This window comes from Homalodisca vitripennis, chromosome 8 (assembly GCF_021130785.1).
Source record: "Homalodisca vitripennis isolate AUS2020 chromosome 8, UT_GWSS_2.1, whole genome shotgun sequence".
In the NCBI taxonomy this organism is placed as follows: domain Eukaryota; kingdom Metazoa; phylum Arthropoda; class Insecta; order Hemiptera; family Cicadellidae; genus Homalodisca; species Homalodisca vitripennis.
The window spans coordinates 18,279,340-18,300,112 of NC_060214.1; the positions used below are offsets into that span (position 1 = coordinate 18,279,340).

Here is a 20,773-nt window from a genome sequence, read left to right on the forward strand (position 1 = left end):
AGCTGATGGAAAGGTTCCAGTAGAGAATGATTTGTTAGCAATATGAACTAAAGGCTCTATAAGGTCGTCTTTACACAATTTTAATAGCCTAGAGGAGACTTCATCATAACCTGAGGAAGTTTTTGGTTTAAGTTCATTGATAATTTTGGAAATTTCCTCTGGATCAGTTGGGCTTAGATTAAAGTTGGGAATATTTCCCTGTTGGGATTGGTTCTGTTAAGTGGTTAGTATTTGGGTTTTTACTTGCTATTGTTTGATCGGCTGCATTAATAAAGTAGGTGTTTAAGTGGTCTATACCATTTCCAATGGTTCAGATACTATGTTTCCATTTATGTTGAGATGTGTTAAGGCACTGTTGTCTGATTTTGCTTTTCTTTCTAGATTAATAAAATTCCATATTGATTTTGTTTTGTTTTCAGCCGTTGCAATTGTTGATATTGTGTTTTGTTTCCTCAAGAGACGTAGTTGGAGATCGTATTCCTTCTTTAATAATATGGCAGTTTGCCTATGTTCCTCCTACTGCCAACCTGTAGTATTATAGATGTTTTTGTGCTTTTGAGGAAGTCCTTTTTCAACTGGTATGCTGTGGGGGTCAGACAGAGCATAATTCTTTTTCCTTCTTCCTTGTCTTGATTTTATTTTTGGACCTGCTTCGTTTAAGGGCGGTAAGAAGGGTGCTACTAAATTTAGCGTAGGCCTTCATCAGCTTCGTCGGTATTATAGACCTCTGTCCAGTTTTTGCTGGTTTAAGAGTTCTTTTAGAGACATCAGATTTTCTTCGCTCATATTTCTTCTTTCTGCTATAGTGTGGTTCATAGGGGAGGGTGAGGTATGATTTATAGTGCATATTTGCCCTGTGTGGTCTGAAATTCCTGTTTCAATTACTTCTACCTTTAGGTTATCTTCTGGGATGTTGCTGCATACACAGTCAATTGACGTCCTTGATGTTGGAGTAATTCTGGTAGGTGGGAGGTCTAGCCTATATAAGTTGTAGCTGGTTAAGGTTTCAGTCAATAAAAGTAGAGTCATGATTTCTGTTAAGAGAGTCAATATTTATGTCCCCCATTAAGATGACTTGATGTCTGTGTGTCTGTATAGTTTCCAAAGCATCAGATATTGCTTCAAGACCGGGTCTCAAGATTACTTTTTGTCCTGTAAACCCCTATGATCGGTGAATAGACTTTTACCTATTTTAAGATTTATGATTTATTATATATTTATGAAGAGTCAAGAGTATTGACATTATTTCTATCAAGAATGTAATGGCTGGTTCTCTGACTTGAGCTACCAAAGTGCCTTCACATAAAGGAGAATTACTTTGTTCATTAGACTCACTCAGTGTTATAACATATAAACTTATACTTTTTATGTATTGCATTAAACTTTATCTTAGTAGTTTAACAACAATGTTATTACTTAACAATTAATACATTCAGTGTAATCTTAATATTTAGAGACAGGATAAGAGCAGCTGCCAGATAATTGCTTCAAAATTTACATTCAATTTATTTTATTAGTAAGCAATCTCTTTGAATTTAAAATTACATAAAACACAGATTGACAACAAAAATTGCATCTGCTATGTAATAAAATACAAATAGTGGACAAGATAGCGAGACTGGCTCTTCGTATTTCTCGCATACATTTATGATAAGATCTGCACTCAGTATTTGTCACAGAATACAGTGGAGCCAATTTAATTGTTCCTGGCACTAAAAGGGTTTGTTTTTTTAAATTTTAAAAGAAAAGAAACTGAAAAGTGTATACATCATTAATTAAAGTGTAATATATTAACCCTCTAAGTGGCAAGCGACGTCTGAGACGTTCTATTTACGCCGCTGTGACGTGGCAAGCGACGTCTTAGAAGTCGCTTCACATTGCCGTTTATTGCTAAGCAACCGATAATTATTTTTACGCCTAGTTTGCACAGTTGCGTTCACCACTAAATTTCAAATACATTTCATATAGTATCATCAACATCACGACGAAATAATCAATGGTACTAACTGGTAATAATCCGGTACTTTGGGATTATACCGACCACACCCAGACATGAATCGTTATTTGACATTTTGCTTCTACTGATTACTAGATTAGCGTAAAACAATATTTCGTCAATATAAAACAGGAATTGTCTTATCGCAAACCCCTCCCCATCCTCAGACAGAGGTCAAAGTCGAGCGGTCTAGTAGATAACGTGATTGCAGAATCGCGTCGCTTTGTTGTACTTCCATGTTTTACCTCTACATTTCTCCAAACACTAAAATTCAACAAAAACAAACATTACCAAACTAAAACTAAACTCTTTATTGAAAAAAACACTCAAAACTTGTTTTTATTCTTGATCACATTCCGCCACCCAAAATGGTGCTGCCCCGCGCTGATGTCAACGAAAGAAAAACATCCCTCGAGATAGTACCTATCAGTAAAATATCAAATTCTAGAGGGGCTGATCAGAAATATAAATTGAATTGTAATGGAAAGGCAATTATGTACCGTGTAAATCATGTGATGCCGCTCGGCCTGCCGTAATCGGGATTCTCGAGAAAGATAAGATAACAGAGACAACAATACCGATTACAATAGCTGGAAATGCTTGTAAGTTTTTAATTTTGTAATTAAAGAGTTGTTTTTTTCGTTCTATCATGTTTGTTTCTATAAATTTATATTTTTGTGTTCTTCATACTGGTGTGGTCGGTATAATCCCAAAGTATCAATAATCCTAAGTTTTCTCCCGCGGTCTGTTTATTTTATTGAGGGAAAGGGAGGAAAAGGCAAGCAACTTCTAGCGATTCTGACTAGAAAAAGTGTTTTTTCTAGATTCAGTTTTTCCCATATAACTTTTACAGTGTTGTAAATAGAAAAAATATTATTGAAGGTTTTTTGTTTAGAATTAGATTGTGAATAAAGGTTGCATTTAACATAATCTCCTAGGAATGACATTTTTTAAAGTTACAGAACGTAAAAATGAAAAGTTTGGTGGAGAAAAAAACGTTTTTTTTTGAACATTTGTGTGGATATCATAAAAAAAGGTTAAGGTATGTAAAAAATTACTATACTATGTTATTCTGTAGTTTATTGCGAACAAATTTATATATAACAAGCATTGCTCATATTAGAATTTGCATTTTATTTTTAAATTATAAAATAGTCCTGCTTGACTCTGAAAAATAGCCTGCCATTCCAGCAACATATTACCGCCACTTAGAGGGTTAATGCCATAAATGTTAAATGAAATATATATATAAGGCATACAATTGCATGCCTTGTAACTTTCACATCTCATTTTATATGGTGTTAAAAATTCTTAATTTATATAAACATTTGTGTATGGTTTTGACTAATTTGAAGTAATTTGTGAATCTCTATCATGAAACAGATCAGTGCCTTTTCATTTATGGGTTGCACCCTCCAACTAGAAATGGTTGTATTCTACGATTTCATATTTCTATGATGATCAAATCTAGAAATTAATACCAAATTAAGTAGTAAAATAGTAAAGTGAACCACATGAATATCAGTTGAGAAACATTTCTGCTGCTTTAGGATGTGTACTAAATCAAATCAAATAGTTTATTTGCATGAACAACATGCATTGCTTGCAAACTTTGTGATAATCTAAACTTTGTATACTCATATCATATACAAGCCACAATCAATGTACTAATCCTCATTCAGTGCTAATTTTACCCAATTGCATCGTAGGAATTAATCTTCATAGATGGTCTCCAAGTCAAATGGAATAATCAATCCATCAGCACCATAGAATATGTGTGACGCTAAGAAGTTTTAGACGACTTTGTAATGCCTTCCCGAGCATTAGTGCATATTTTATTGTGTCTGGGAGATCGTTTAAGAATCTGACGGAGAAGACAAGCATTCATAAGCTACCATTCTTGTGTCTTGTTACTTATGCCTTTAGTCTCATTGTGTTTATGTCTCGATCTGTGATCAAGAAGCATTTAGACATACAGAACAAAATTGTTTCCAAGATGTCAGAATCAACAGTTGCAAATTTTTTATAGCAGTCTTGTATGAATTAAAAATTAATTTTGCAGTTTTACGAATTGTATTTTGTGATGTTTTAGTGCTCTTAAGAAGTAACAGTACAAGCTCCTCTCAAACAACACTTCTCCATAGAAGAAAAAACTGTTTTATTTCCAATTTCATGACGTGACTTCCTCTACACGATGACCTTAAATATTTCAAAATCGACTGAAGTATTAAAAGCAGATGCCTTTGAATTTTACACGGAAATTAAATTGATGTCATATGTGAGGTGTTTGTTCTGTGACCTTCAATAATTCAGTTTGGTTCCGGTGATACACAGGTGTAGTCTACATCGCTTATCTTACACTTTAGAAGGCCACTGACAACTGTTGAGCTCTGAGACACATTACTTTAAATTTCCGAGATATTCTAGGCTAAATATATTATGAGTGCTGTCAGGTATAAAGCTTACACAGATATCAGTTGTTTCAGTTACTGTTGCTGCTTAAAGAAAACGTAAATGTTCCAGGTTAATAGACGAGAAGACTGGCTTCAGCATTGACAGGGATCTGCTTACCAAACTGAGGTAATAGTGAAGGATGATCTATGTTATGTAAACACTATATTAAACAAAATATATATATATATATATATATATATATATATATATATATATATATATATATATATACTTTTACAATATCACTGTAAAACTTGAAATTTATTTGGTACAATGCAGCAACTTGTACTCTTTATCTGGTGTGATATTTGACATGGCAGCTCATACTCACAAGTTTGTCTGTCTTATCCAATCAACCTCATGGGTCAATGGCCTGTGTGAAGATCTTATCAAATAAAATAATGAAAATAATCAGTACAGTACAAGGTCGATAGTACTGATAAAAAGTGCAATGGTCATAGACAGGATTGAAACCTGCGCTATCTCCAACTCAGACCCAAAGTCTAGTCTTAGACCACTCAGCCATCGGTTCTCCCAATTGGATAAGGTGGTATTATGAAGTTATTAGGCTTACGAGGTTAAAATGAACAAAATAATAGTTTTGAGTTTTTTTAATATGTAACTTTTTATGTATTATACAGGGTGTCCCGTAACTCTCTGGATAAAGGTTACATCACACTATTGCTCAGGTCAAACATATTTCACCATATGAACATCCAATGCTTAGTTTCCCATCTGTCTGTGTGTTTTTTTTTTATAAAAAAATTAATAAATTAAAAACTAATAAATTTAATCCTACCAAATTTAGGTCAAATGTTTATGGTAACAAGACCAGTTACTACAGAAAATATATTATCTGAATTAAATCTATAGATTATCTAAATTATTCGAACTGAATAATAAATAACTGAATTATAGCAGATAATTCTACTGTGACAAGACAGTCTTGTATATTGATTGGCTATTCCCTGAAAACCTCATTGAGAAATCTTATTCTTTTGTCAAATTTCTGATTTTTAACCTTTCCAGCGTTATTGACGCGGATCCGCGGAGGGCCACTACAAGCTCAAAACGTTATTGCCGTGGATCCGCGTTTTTGCATTCTTTATTTTCTTACTGCTATGTTAGTTGAATATTTTGCTGCTAGATGGTTCTAGTAGTCATGCGACATACAGACGGGTTGCCCTGCCTCGAATTCTGTTACAATGGGAGTGGCAGTTGCTTCTAATTGGCCAAACACTGTCTAGCGGGCGTGGCCCCGCGCCTTTCACAAAGTCATTGACGGGAGCTCCCGTCAAGGCATCTAGCCAGTTGTTAGTGAGAAGCGTCCGGTACACGCATATGTATTTCGGATATCGCTAATTTTTTGTTGTGTCTTATTCTTTTTAAAGTAAATTATTCATATTAAATACAGCAGTTTCCAGTATTTATTTAGTGTTTTTTACCATTATTCGTGTGAATGGCGAATCCAGACGATTCGGAATTTGAAGATTTGGTAATTCTGAGCAATTACTTGGTCAAATCCCAAACTTTTTAATATTTTACTACGGTCATAAGGATGTTATCACAAAGCAAGAAACATAATTCAAGCCCTGCAAGGCTGTCCTACAGGTTGCCGAGCAATAAGAAGGTTCAAAGTCCACGCGATAACTGGCTTGCGGGAGACGCGCGGAATGTCAGTTGTGACAGCCCGACACCAAATAAACACTCTTTGTCTACTTTTGTATTTTTCTAATTTTATTGGTTTGTAATATAGTATACGTTTATCTATAAAACTGTGTTTCATTCCCATACTTACTGAATAAATTATAAAAATATTAGTGACAACTACACTGCTATTCTACAATATTCTCAAAAGTTAAAAATTATCCTAGGTAATCCAAAAAAGGCTAAACAAATTTTATTTACCGTTAAATAACTCTATTTTCACATACAGAAACAAAAATAAATTTAACTTTACACATTGGAAATTTAAAAAAATTGTAACTTTGTCAAAGATCAGGTCTAATTTTTCATGACGCTTAAAGGGTTAAGATATTAAAGTAAACAAGTTTTAATTGCCACAGTTTTTAAAGTATTAAAGATAATATAATATTTTCTGTAGTAACTGGCCTTGTTAACATAAACATTTGACTAAAATTTTGTTGATTTAATTTATTAGTTTTTAAGTTAACAATTAAAAAAACAACTACAGATAGACAGACGGGAAACTTGGGGATTACTGACCTTGGCAAGTGTGAGATAAGACACACACACTCGTTCAAACACTAAATTCATGGAAATGAAAGAGACATGGCAAGTGACGTGGTGAAGTATGATGTGACTCTCCTATTCGGTCAGTGACCTGAATACAACCATATTCAGTTAATCCTTTTAAAATCTTTTCCAAAAACTGTTCAGCTCAGAATTACTTAGTTGCAGCGTTTTGCTTAAAAATTTGCAACAAAAACTCTTGATATTTGCGTAAATAAATAATAAGATAAAAGTACTTTTACGTAAAAGAACTGTCAACATAATAAATTAAAATGCTAAAAAAATTTAAAAAAATAATATTGTTATTTATTTTTAGATCAATGTAATATATACATATTATTTATTAATAATATAATATCTTATAGTACTTATAGTTATAAGCAGATTCTAAAATTGAAAATTTTAAGTAATTTGGATAAAATATGCCCTAGTTATACCAGAAACCATTCAGAATCAGAAATTTATTGTCATGTAACGTTACATAATTGTAGCAGATAAGATCTACAATGAGCAGGTGACTCGTCAATATAGTTTAAAATATACTTATCCAAACAAAAATTATAAACATAATTAATAATTAATTGATAAATAATCGATATTAATCGCATATACAGTATGTATGTGTTACATTTAATAACATTAATTTAATGTTTTTATATATATAAAACATTAAATTCTAATGGTACAGGTACAGGTTATAATTCATATTAAAATTAAATAAAATTGTATATATATATATATATATATATATATATATATATATATATATATATATATATATATATATATATATATATAAATTAAAATATTTTGATATGGTTAGGGGGTAATTTGATTAATGAAGGTTGCATCATTTAGAAAATCATTTTCTGAATAATATTCTTTATTTATTAAGATATTTTATAATTTTATAGAGAACTTTTTTGGAGGCAAAGAGGATAGAGATTAAGCTTACATAGAGGCCCTTGGCGGTAGAAGAGTTAAAAAAGTGTAGACTTTTATTTGAACTATTCTTTGCTTTTAATTATAAGTCAAAGGTGTATTTTTGATTGATTTCCAAATTCTTAATGGAAGGTTGTCAAGGAATTTTTTATTGAATTTTCTTTCAATGTGTAGCAAGGATAATTTATCAAAGACAAAGTCAGATCCCAAAAGGGTGACCGGGCTTTACGAGCTTTCGGATCCCAAAAGGGTCAAAGACAAAGTCAGATTTGCAAAATGCGGTACTTTGGCAAGGTAATGTTATTGTCCACATCCTGTCCTAAGGTGTGTGTTGCAGTGAAAATCTGCAGCTTCTATGCACAAACTCCTGAGCTGAAAAGACGGATAGAAAACAAAACAGAAAATCCACAAATATATCAAGAGCGTTAGCTTAAAGAATAAGTTTGCATAGACATGCAATCCAAAAGCGTTTTGGTTGTCACGGGAGTAACGGATCCCAAAAGGGTAACTGATCTCTTTATGACAAAGCCTTGTCTCCTGGACAAAGTGTCTTGCATAATGGGGAATTGATTTATGACCCAGTTTGTGTTTGATCCTGTTTTCGTTCTAGTTTTCGGAACTCATCAGCATGGCGAAGTAGCCATGGAACTTGGGAATTTGCATTACAGCTGGTATTGTTTGTATTTATCAAATACAAAGTCAGATCCAAAAAGGATGACCAGGCTCTACGAGCTTTCAGATCCCAAAAGGGTCAAAGTCAAAGTCAGATAAGCAAAATGCAGTATTTTGGCAAGGTAATGTTGTTGTGTAAGGATGTGGATGGTAAAAAGTTAACAATAACATTAAGGATAATTTGTATAGCATTTGTTAAATTACAAAGGACAGTGATTGAAATTAATTTAAATGTTGTAAATGACAGTTTGATTGTAGAGATAGATCTTATCTAACAGAACCAGGAGGCCTTATCATGTGATGATTGTGGTGGTGTTGCAGTAAAAATGTGGCCAAGAAGCAATCATTCTTGAAGCGAGACCTGGACGCTCGCTCGCTATCCGAGGCGTATAGACTGATGTTCCACCTGCCCGCAACGGAGAAGCTGGACGGCAGCACGGAAGCCACCCTATGGACACCCTACAACAAGACCCATGTCTGGGGCCGCATGTTTATATCTCAGAACTACATCTGCTTCGACAGCAGGGTCAGTGTGCATCATCGTGTGAAAAATTATGGATTTTCATACATGCGTATAATGTTACGTTTTATGTACGTTAGGTACATATTTTTATTGCTAAGTTTGTTTAGGGTGCTAAGAAATTTTATAAAAGCAATGTTAATTACTAATGAGCAACAAAAAGAAGACAAATTTCGTATTTTTTAATATTAAATATTCTGCAATGAGCCCTAAACTGGAAATTACAAATTATGAACTACTGCTTTATAGTGTAGTATTATAGTATTATTTTATTGTTAGTATTATATTATTAGTATATTATTATTATATTATAGTATTATAGTACTTTAATGCTATTAGTTAAAGTGTTTATTCTGTGTTATAATACTGTAACTAAATTAGCTACCAATGTTTGTTTAAATGTGTCATATAATGGAAGAGTTTTATCATATAGTTTCCAATTGCTCTCCAAAGAATGAGTGCAGTAGAATTCTTCATAAAAAGGTACTGTGAACTGAACCCCATATCAGCTTTAACAATTTCTTGATGAACAGAACATTTATATGCAAATACATCGCAGTCTATTGCAATTTGAACAATATAGCTAAATCAATTATCCAAGTATGTGTGTTAAAAAGAGAAATTGAATACATGATTTATTGAACCATTTAATATATTTTCTGTGATGTTAAAATAAAATACTGGTGTGAAATTTGTGTATTGCGGAATATTGGGTAGCAGGTGGAAAAAATTTAAGAATTTGCCGCTGAAGCATTTGCACACGGTTGAATTTAATTGAAAATATACCTATATGTAGTCATAGTCATATTTCTTTATTAACATGTTCTTCAAGAACAGTAATAGTGTCACAATGTTAACAAATGACAGAGTAATGTCAGTAATAAATAAGAGATGTCAGGAGTATAATATGTATTCAACTCTGCATACCTATTTGTGATGGGTCATTTCCCCCAATCACTCCACTGTGTAATTTGGCCATGAACAGATAGAAAAATTATGGAATATCATCATTGAGCAAATGAACTATCCATTAAAAGAGTTTTGATCTCTTTGCAAAGAACTTCAGAAATGTTGATAAACGCAGATGTCCTCAACAGGCATTTCCAGTCAACAGACTTCAGACTCAAATCTAGCAAAATTACTACACTGTAAAACCAGAATCGATTGTACCAGATTATATCCAAAAGTATTCAGCGAAGGGATCAGCCATTAATAGTATGCATTTCTACTGTAGGTAAGCCTTATATGATTATTTTATAAAGTCAGTACAGTCAGTCATTGACACAGTAAAGAAGGTTGTGTCGTTGACTTGTAAATCTTTTTGTAAAGGCAAAATTCGTTTGCTAATTTTTGCTTCAGACTTATTTTTGCCACTGAACAAAAATGGTGTTACAACTGTTTAATGTTGTAAACAGATAACAGTGCTTTGGGGAATCTCAGGTGGACAGATGATTTTCTCATTATAAAAAAAGTAAAACATAGATAAGTGACAATCCTCTTATTCTGGATATCTATCAATGAAATTCCTAAAATAATTGAAAATGTCAAAATATTGTTAAATTTTGTCCTTCAAGAACAAGAAAGCTTATTTGGAGTAACTTGTGGATGAGACGGATTACTGTAAAAACTAATAGTTCAGAATCCCTAATCATAAAAATACACTTGCTCAAGAAACCAAGTCTGTTTGTAATTATTGATAAAAATAAGACTGATTTTCTGTATATTTCATCAATTTTCATTTTATTACTGCGAATGAAGAGAAAAATGGACCATTGAAATAGACAAGACCACTCAATACTGATCACCACTCGCACAGCACAGAGAGCGACATTTCTCTTCTCGCAGATACATGACCAGGACTTTGTTGTGCAGGTGAAGGGACTGGTGAGCCTTGTCCTGCCGCTGAGGGACGTGTCGCAGATAGAGCGGGCCGAGAATCAGCCGTCCAACCCGTCTGTAGACCACTCTATACTGATCACCACTCGCACAGCACAAAGGGCAACATTTCTCTTCTCGCAGATACACGACCGGGACTTTGTTGTGCAGAAATTGTCAGATTTGCTTGCCAAGATCAGGATGTGAGTGTTTATTTATTACATTCGGATACATCTGTTGAGAATACAAACAAGATTTTCTAAGAGTATGTATTTTGTAATTTAAATTGGTAGTTGGAGTAGTTGTTATGTAAGAACAGCCGTGATTTATGTATTTATCATCAAATGTTATTTATTTGATAGTGAAATTTTAGTTGGTAAATTAGTTTTGGCCTTGGAGTAAGTTTAGGGCTGCACATTTTTTCTCGTGAATTTAGAATTTTTCTACTCATGCGTTATAGAGGGTTTTAGAAGTTGGGGCAATTTTTAACACTATAAGTAATTTCTAAATCACATTCCTGGATTAACAGATATAATTGCTAGATATCCTATATTGTAGGAAGTTGATGAAACTGATGAAAATAGAAGCTTCTTCATAATTGGCGTTTTGCAGAAAATTTTTGTAATAGAGGTCAAACATGGATAGATTATAACTAGTGAATCAACAGAGAGCTTTACGAGATAAACCTTTTTATATCTTATGTAGGGAAATTCCCGGTAATTTAAATTTGAAGAAATATTCCCAGGCAATATTGCCCACAATATTTCCAAAATTCATAAATTCCCAGGACATTATGATTAATTTGCAAGATAGCTCAAAAAACGGAAAATAATAGGTAAAAGCAGTAATTATATGGGTACATCAAACTCTAAAACTGAAATATATTTTAAAATAAACTTATAATTAAAGGAAACTGGTAATATAAAAATGGGAATATTGGCTTAACAATTGTAAATTGTAAAGCTAAAAAACATGAAGACACAGTAAATTTATAAAAATAGGTAGTTTTTTAATATTATAGATTCCATATTCTTTTAGGTTCTATAAATTCCCAAGATATTGTCTATACAGGAAATTAATTCCTGGAATGATAACTCTTGGATTATTCACTTAGTTAACCTAGTTTTGAGGTTCTTTAACTGTTTAAACATTCAAAATTACAGATTTTCATAAATTCCCAATTTTTGAGAATCTTCTCCGACCAAAGAAATATTCCTGGTTATATTCCCACTTAAGTTCCCTCCCAATGGCCGTATTACTGGCCCACATCACTAGTCTTATTCTTAAATTCTTTTTTTAAGTTTCACATAAATCTTTCAAAATCTTCTTAATTGATCAAAGATCAATGTTCTGGAGCATTGAACATGAACATTAGTTTAATCTGAAAACAACTACAATTAGTGTTTAATATTTTCATTGTCATATAATACTGCCAAGGCCATTGTAAAACAGAGAGGAAGATCGTTGACATAAATAAGAACAGGAAGGGATGAAGAAAAGGGGTTTAAATTTCAATATTACTTATTTACTACAGTTAAGGCGTAAGAATAAAATTATCGTCTTTGAAAATGACTTTTAGATAACTATAACTATTGTTGTTACATAATTTAATAACAATTTTTTTGTTTTTTAGGGTAGCTTTAGCGAGGGAATTAAGGTTGGTTTATTGTTTTCATAATGTGTTGTATTATTAAGTAGACATATTGCATGCAAACATTTATCATTCTATGTGGTAATACTTTTAAGAATGGAATTCTAGAAACCGATTTATAGATCGGACTGTTTTTTTAATGGTGGTGATCAGTTATTTTTAAATTTTTTTAGAATAAAAATACAAATTTATTTAAGTTATTTATAATATTATAAATAGTATAAAATAATAAATAAAAATTGTAGACTCTATAATCACCCTTAAAAGATGGAAAAAAGGTGGCTTGTTATGTTTAAACAATCAGTGAATAATTGCATTCATAATTTTAGATGTACAGGCTTCGAAAATATTAATGATACAGAATTTGATTCCTCTCCATTATGAATATTGGAGTGGCTATTCCACTTCTGGGTGGAGTCTGTTGTGGTACAGTCAGTATACAAATATTAATGATACAGAATTTGATTCCTGTCCATTATGAATTGGAGTGGCTATTCCACTTCTGGGTGGAGTCTGTTGTGGTACAGTCAGTATACAAATATTAATGATACAGAATTTGATTCCTGTCCATTATGAATTGGAGTGGCTATTCCACTTCTGGGTGGAGTCTGTTGTGGTACAGTCAGTATACAAATATTAATGATACAGAATTTGATTCCTGTCCATTATGAATATTGGAGTGGCTATTCCACTTCTGGGTGGAGTCTGTTGTGGTACAGTCAGTATACAAATATTAATGATACAGAATTTGATTCCTGTCCATTATGAATATTGGAGTGGCTATTCCACTTCTGGGTGGAGTCTGTTGTGGTACAGTCAGTATACAAATATTAATGATACAGAATTTGATTCCTGTCCATTATGAATTGGAGTGGCTATTCCACTTCTGGGTGGAGTCTGTTGTGGTACAGTCAGTATACAAATATTAATGATACAGAATTTGATTCCTGTCCATTATGAATTGGAGTGGCTATTCCACTTCTGGGTGGAGTCTGTTGTGGTACAGTCAGTATACAAATATTAATGATACAGAATTTGATTCCTGTCCATTATGAATTGGAGTGGCTATTCCACTTCTGGGTGGAGTCTGTTGTGGTACAGTCAGTATACAAATATTAATGATACAGAATTTGATTCCTGTCCATTATGAATATTGGAGTGGCTATTCCACTTCTGGGTGGAGTCTGTTGTGGTACAGTCAGTATACAAATATTAATGATACAGAATTTGATTCCTGTCCATTATGAATTGGAGTGGCTATTCCACTTCTGGGTGGAGTCTGTTGTGGTACAGTCAGTATACAAATATTAATGATACAGAATTTGATTCCTGTCCATTATGAATTGGAGTGGCTATTCCACTTCTGGGTGGAGTCTGTTGTGGTACAGTCAGTATACAAATATTAATGATACAGAATTTGATTCCTCTCCATTATGAATATTGGAGTGGCTATTCCACTTCTGGGTGGAGTCTGTTGTGGTACAGTCAGTATACAAATATTAATGATACAGAATTTGATTCCTGTCCATTATGAATATTGGAGTGGCTATTCCACTTCTGGGTGGAGTCTGTTGTGGTACAGTCAGTATACAAATATTAATGATACAGAATTTGATTCCTGTCCATTATGAATTGGAGTGGCTATTCCACTTCTGGGTGGAGTCTGTTGTGGTACAGTCAGTATACAAATATTAATGATACAGAATTTGATTCCTGTCCATTATGAATTGGAGTGGCTATTCCACTTCTGGGTGGAGTCTGTTGTGGTACAGTCAGTATACAAATATTAATGATACAGAATTTGATTCCTCTCCATTATGAATTGGAGTGGCTATTCCACTTCTGGGTGGAGTCTGTTGTGGTACAGTCAGTATACAAATATTAATGATACAGAATTTGATTCCTCTCCATTATGAATTGGAGTGGCTATTCCACTTCTGGGTGGAGTCTGTTGTGGTACAGTCAGTATACAAATATTAATGATACAGAATTTGATTCCTCTCCATTATGAATATTGGAGTGGCTATTCCACTTCTGGGTGGAGTCTGTTGTGGTACAGTCAGTATACAAATATTAATGATACAGAATTTGATTCCTGTCCATTATGAATTGGAGTGGCTATTCCACTTCTGGGTGGAGTCTGTTGTGGTACAGTCAGTATACAAATATTTGAAACTTTGTTTTTGTTGAAGTAGGAGCTCTTCTTATTGGAAAAACTATTTTCTGTTATTTTATAAAAGAAAACTCACAATTATCCAATAATTTTACTTTTACATACGAGGAATTTTGACACCTTTCGACACCTAACGATGACACCTTCGATGTCGAAAGGCTTCGTGTGACAAAATAAAATTATTGCATAATTGTGAGTTTTCTTTTATCAAGTAATACAAGAAAATTTGTTTTTGTTGTGTATATTTCAGGCAATTGTTTGTTTAAATCATGTTTTATACCTGGTTTTAAACTTTCTAAAATGGGAATGATCTTATGTCATTTACTTTAACATAGAAAAGTATTTTATCTTTTTGATAACAAAAAAAGCTTCATCAGGCTATTTTAAATAAGGTTCTAGAGTTTCTGCAAAATGTCTAAATTTAGAAAAGTACAGGCTATTTGCCTTATATTTGTATTTATTAGATTATAGATTAATATATTCTATAGTAGCAAAGTGTATCATGTTTTAAAATTTCCCTGTACAGAAATAGAAATAAATTTGGAGAATATAATGCTTTAATAATGGATGGTATTAACATTTTTATAATCTAAGTTTATTGTTAGAGATATGCAGTGCTCAGGTCAGTACTGCTGGGTAAGTCTGACTCTTCAATTGGAAAACAATCCATATTTTTGGAAACATATTCATAAAAATTCATGTTTTAATACTTTAAATTTTCGAATAAACTTTGTACCTTTTTTTCAATTCTAGCTTTTCAAGCTTTTTAATTCTATTAGTAAGACTTGATATTGAAATTTACTTTGATTTCAGTGTCTCAAGAACAAATAGTTTATCCGGAGATGAAGATGGTGAGTCTTTTATCTAATTTAGGTACATTCCTACTAGTTATTCTCTATAACGACAATTTAATTAAAATTTAGCAAAGAATTTTAGTTTTAAGAAGACATTGTTATTGTGCTATGAAGCAGTCATAAGTAGATATGTTGCCTAATGTAAGGATGAATATAAGTTTCTAAGATTGTTTGTCTGGAGTATTCACCATGTACGCGTCTCATGTCTTTCACATTGGCCAAATACAGTTTTAACTCTTTGTATTGTAAATTGCAATCACATATTTCAGGCTCACCTATAATATTTTGATAAATTTAAAGGCATAAGACAAGTTATAATGTTAGCTTTCTAAAGCATTCAAGAACCTCTTTAGTTTTTCATTATAATGTTTCTTGGTTGAGAAGTAATATTTCTCAATCTTGGGAAGTGCCCAAATACTGTCTGGTCAAAGGTTTGTCCACTTGTAGACCACCTAAACTCACAATTTTTCTACTTGCAACTTTACTTCATAACACAAAACATCGTAGGCTAGCTGTATGAAATGAGACAATTTTGTGGGAACATCTTTCCAAAATTTCACTTGGATAGCGAAAATTGTCTTTAAATGAATTAGTCACATTACAATATGTTTTAAACTACCTCATTGATTATGTATGGAACATTAGAAGTAATAAATACAAAAATCCATTTTCAGTGTTATAGGTGACAGTATAAACATAGCAGCATCAATGATTCTCTTTCCATTCAATTCCATTAGTAATGTCTTTATAGTATTTTTTACTAAATAATAGAATGAACAGAAGTGCTTAAAACATATTTCAAAAGTCACAACATTTTATTGATGTCTTAATTCTGTAATAAATTAAGTATTTAACCCTGTAACTAGCAGCTTCGTAATTTGTGATGCATTAAACATCATCTGCTAATTATGTCATCTTCCGACCAATCGTTATAAAAGTTATATCATTGTAATCTGCAGATTCAGTGTTTTCTTTTAATGTACTCACTTTTATACATAAAACACTTCTTTATATTTTACTGGTTGCCAAAAGCTAAGTATGTCTGATGCACTATGCAATCTTGGCAGCATTCTAGTGACTATATAAAAATCAATTTTTAGTGTTAGAATGACAATATAATCAATGATTTTCTTTCTATTCAATCTCAGTAGCAATATTTTCATAGTATTTTTTGCAAAATAATAAACCATGTTCTAGTGATCGTAGCGGGTTAGTGATAGTGGTGTTCAAGTGATATTTGTGTTTTAGTGATGGTAGTGTTTTTAGTTAAGGTAGCGGTCTAGTGGCTTTTTAATGATGGTAGCGTTCTATAGTGATATTAGTATTCTAGTGACCATTAACACTTCTACTGGCTAGATTTGCTTTATCGATAACAAAAACTGACCATCTTGTGATGAGATAGAAGCCAGTTGGGTGGTATTTATGGAACATTTGGCTTTGAATCTGTTTGCATATTCTGTTGAATGTATACATATTAATTACAATTTTTAGATACATTTAATATGGCGATACATATCTTTAGAATTGGTTTATATTCTTCATTACAAGTAACATAGGATTCAAAGTTGTGACCACAAATTTTTTTTATCGATATTGGAATTGAATAGTTCCAGCCCACCCATAACAAGTATATTCAGTAAAGAATAAAAACAAAGTAATTAGTCAAGAAATTGTTTAAAATGTGGGCATGTTGTTTGACAGAGTGGAAGATCCAGCCACCAATGATGTCCATGTTCAAGCCGTCACCTAGTCCAGAGTCCAAGGCTAGGCAGGAAGTAAAGGCCAAACAATGGGAGCTTCACTTCTCCGAGTACGGACGCGGCGTGTCCATGTACCGTACCACAGAGATCGCCAAACTGGTGCTTCAAGGGATCCCTGACTCTCTGCGCAGAGAAGTCTGGATGAATTTCTCTGGCAAGTACAGTTTAACAGATGCATCATCATTTTTGGATTAGCTACAGTAATTCAGATGTGATTTGTAATGTTTTATTCAGTAAACATTTTTAGCCGGAATATGGTTTCTATATGTGATGTAGGCAGATGATGACATTTTTAAAGTTTATTGTGTAAAATAAATTTATTTTATAATACTATGTAACCTTATTTCTTGGAATTATTTCGCCAGTGTATAACTAACACTAAGTTTCCTGTTTCACACCACGTCGAAACATTGCTTACACAATTAAATTCGTGAATTATTGTGACCTCACTATGAGAAGCCGTCTTCAGAGACCAGATGTTAAACTGAAACTGCCAGTAATAAGCATTCGTCTATAAAGGTAGGTTGTAAGGGACGGAGTTTTATTGTGATTGGCTGAACTTAACCAACATGACTTCCTTATTACATGCTACCAGTTATTTGACAAGTTTACCCTATCTTCTTTATGTGTTATCATGAATTCTTTACAGGTGCTTGGAATGAGATGGCAAGCAACCCTGGCGTGTACCGAGATCTGGTCAACAAGAACATCAATGTTCAATCGACATCAAGTGATGAGATAGAGCGAGATCTGCACCGCTCCCTGCCTGAGCATCAGGCCTTCCAGTCCGAGATTGGTATTGGAGCCTTGCGCAGGGTTCTGGTGGCTTATGCCGCCAGGAATCCACAAATAGGTTTGTTTTATATTATGTTTGTGTAGAGAGATCCGCGTTTTCCACAAAGTATGTTTAGATAATTTTTTAATTAGTTTAACTGCACTTATTTTTCCAGTTTAAATACTAATTAAATATATATATATATATAATATAAAAAGAATAAGTCATAAGTCATAAGTTCTTTATTGTCATTAAACATTACAAAAATGTGATAGACATAGTCCCAATTTGTAACAATAAGTTAGGCTATTACAATAATTTAAATGTATGAAACATAAGTAGCCTAAAATAATAGTCTATATAACAAGTAGGCCCTAGTTAAATTATAATATTGTCAAACTTTAAAAAATCTTTTAAGTCATCATAAAAAGGGTTAGCAATTAACCATTTGTGAAATCTGACCTTTAAATAGACTAAGAGGTAAGGACTTGGATGCAATATGTAGTTTATTGTACAACTTGAGGCCAACAACATTGTAACTATTTGTACTCTTACTTAATCTGCAAAGTGGGATTACTGCCTTAGACTGATTGCGAGTGTCATGATTGTGAACATCACTATGTACGGAAACTAAATTTGAGTTATTTTTTCACATTTACCACACAGACAAATATATACAGGTTTATCACAGTTAAAATTCTACTATCTACACAAAGGGGTTTGCAATGAGCTTTGACTAGAGATTTGGTAACAATCCTAATGGCCTTCTTTTGAAGCAATAAAATATTATTTACATGACTGCTGTTTCCCCACAGGAGAACACCATAACATATCACAGAATGGAAAAAAGGCAAAATAAACTATACGTAAATATTGTAATGGTAACATGGAAGAAAGACTCTTGAGCAAGTAAATTACTTTGGCTAACTTTGTGCACATTGATTCTATTTGGGGAGTCCAAGTTAACTTATTATCTACTATTATTCCTAATATTTTAATTTCTGTGATGGATTCAATATGGCCTAGGCTTACACTATTTTTTAAGCTACATAAAAGATTTTGGGTTTTGCCCTGATTCAGTGTTAAAACTGTTTGCTGCAAACCAATCTACTGCTTGCTTCATGGTGTTTTCTACTACTAATGAAAGACTATTTACATCACTGTCAACACTTAAAAAAGTAGTGTCGTCCGCAAACATAGCGGTAAAAGATCGACTAATATTATTTGGCAGATCATTCATAATCAAAAGAAACAATGTTGGGCCTAATATAGATCCCTGAGGCACACCTTCATTTACCTCAACTTTTTTAGATTGAATCCTTACCATTATCTACATATTGCGACCTTCCAAGTAAGTACGATTTAAAGAAATCTAATTGGTGACCACAAACACCATAATAATTAAGTTTCTCCAAAAGAATCTGGTGGTCAATACAGTCAAACGCCTTACTCAGATCACACAAGCTGTGATCTGAGCAAGGCGTCTGTCTTCGAAAGCCTGTAACATTTTTGAAATTAAGGACTCAAGGGCATCAACTGTCGATCTATTTTTACGGAAACCAAATTGTGAGTTTGAAAAAATATCATTCTCACTTAAAAAGGTACACAATTGCCTATGTACAACATGTTCTATGATTTTACCAATACAAGGCACAAGAGATACAGGACGGTAAAGTTACAGACCTGGTTTCTGTCATCTTCTTGAACACCGGCACAACTCTGGACACTTTCTGTGAAGTAGGAAACACACCCCTCTTTAAGGCAAGCGTTTATGCACAGCATAAGAGGCAGCATTATTTCACTAAATCACCAATTTTCAAAATATAACTAGACAGGCCATATACATCTTTGCTTTTGGTGCACTTCATTTTATTCACTGTACACAACAAGTTTTTTTCAGATACAGTTTCCCAATGAAGTTGCTGCTGAGGTTGCACGATGTTCCGCAGAAAGTGGCTTGAAGTCGCAACAGGTTTTGACTCCGCAGCCTTGATTAGCGTGTACTGACTCGATGAAGAAGTTGTTGAACTCATCAGCGGAAATGTTTGTTGTCTCGTTTACGGCTGGGGATGTCTTCTTTTTTATAAGAGACCAGGCTGCCTGACAAGGGTTGCTCGCAGACTCAATAAAGTTGACATTGGCTACTAGTTTGGCTTGATTTACTGATTTCCTTGTACCGACATCTGATCTCCTTATAGGCCCTATAGAGCCTGTTCGATCCCAGTAGTTTTGAAAACTGTTCGGTAACCCATCACCCTCTTCCTTAAAATTTCCAGCTCCGGAGTATACCACGCAAGATGTGATTTAATAGACCGTTTCTTCACGGTATGAGCTTTAGCTTTTACACACTTCAAAGGGGCAACAATCATTGAATATTTCTAAAAACTTGTTGAAGAACTGGTCAAACATGGTTTCTGCTGTCATTGTTTTGCACTTGAGAAGTTCTAGCCAGTTCATTTCACTTAAGCAAAATTTAAAATACAAAATGCTATTTACAGAAATGTTTCTAACCATTTTTACTACAGGAGTTTCTTTGGGCGCAACTTCCAGCAAACAATTACATTTTATTTCCATCTCGACACCCTCATGATCTGCTATGTCAGGGCATACAACTTTGTACTCATAAGCAGATGTCTCAATATCTGTGAAAATATTATCCAGACAGTTGTTATTCCTTGTGGGTTGATTGTTGACGTAGTGACAGTTAAACTGAGCAAGAACAATTTTCAACTTCTTAACTGTAGGCGAGTTTATAGTGACGTCAAATTTTAGCATTAACATCCCACCTATAACTATGTAAGCCTTGAAGCGACCCAAATAAATTAAAAGCTGCTCCAGTTTTTTCTAA

General features: G+C 33.2%; 1 protein-coding gene across 1 annotated transcript in view; it reads left to right on the plus strand.

Moving 5' to 3' along the window:
- LOC124367377 (TBC1 domain family member 9) overlaps positions 1-20,773 on the plus strand; it is an 84,611-nt gene that overhangs the window by 22,162 nt on the left and 41,676 nt on the right. The window contains 7 exon segments of the mRNA XM_046824143.1: positions 4,520-4,576; positions 8,639-8,843; positions 10,710-10,915; positions 12,346-12,369; positions 15,350-15,387; positions 17,092-17,304; positions 17,800-18,003. Of these exon segments, the coding sequence (XP_046680099.1) occupies positions 4,520-4,576; positions 8,639-8,843; positions 10,710-10,915; positions 12,346-12,369; positions 15,350-15,387; positions 17,092-17,304; positions 17,800-18,003 (947 nt within the window).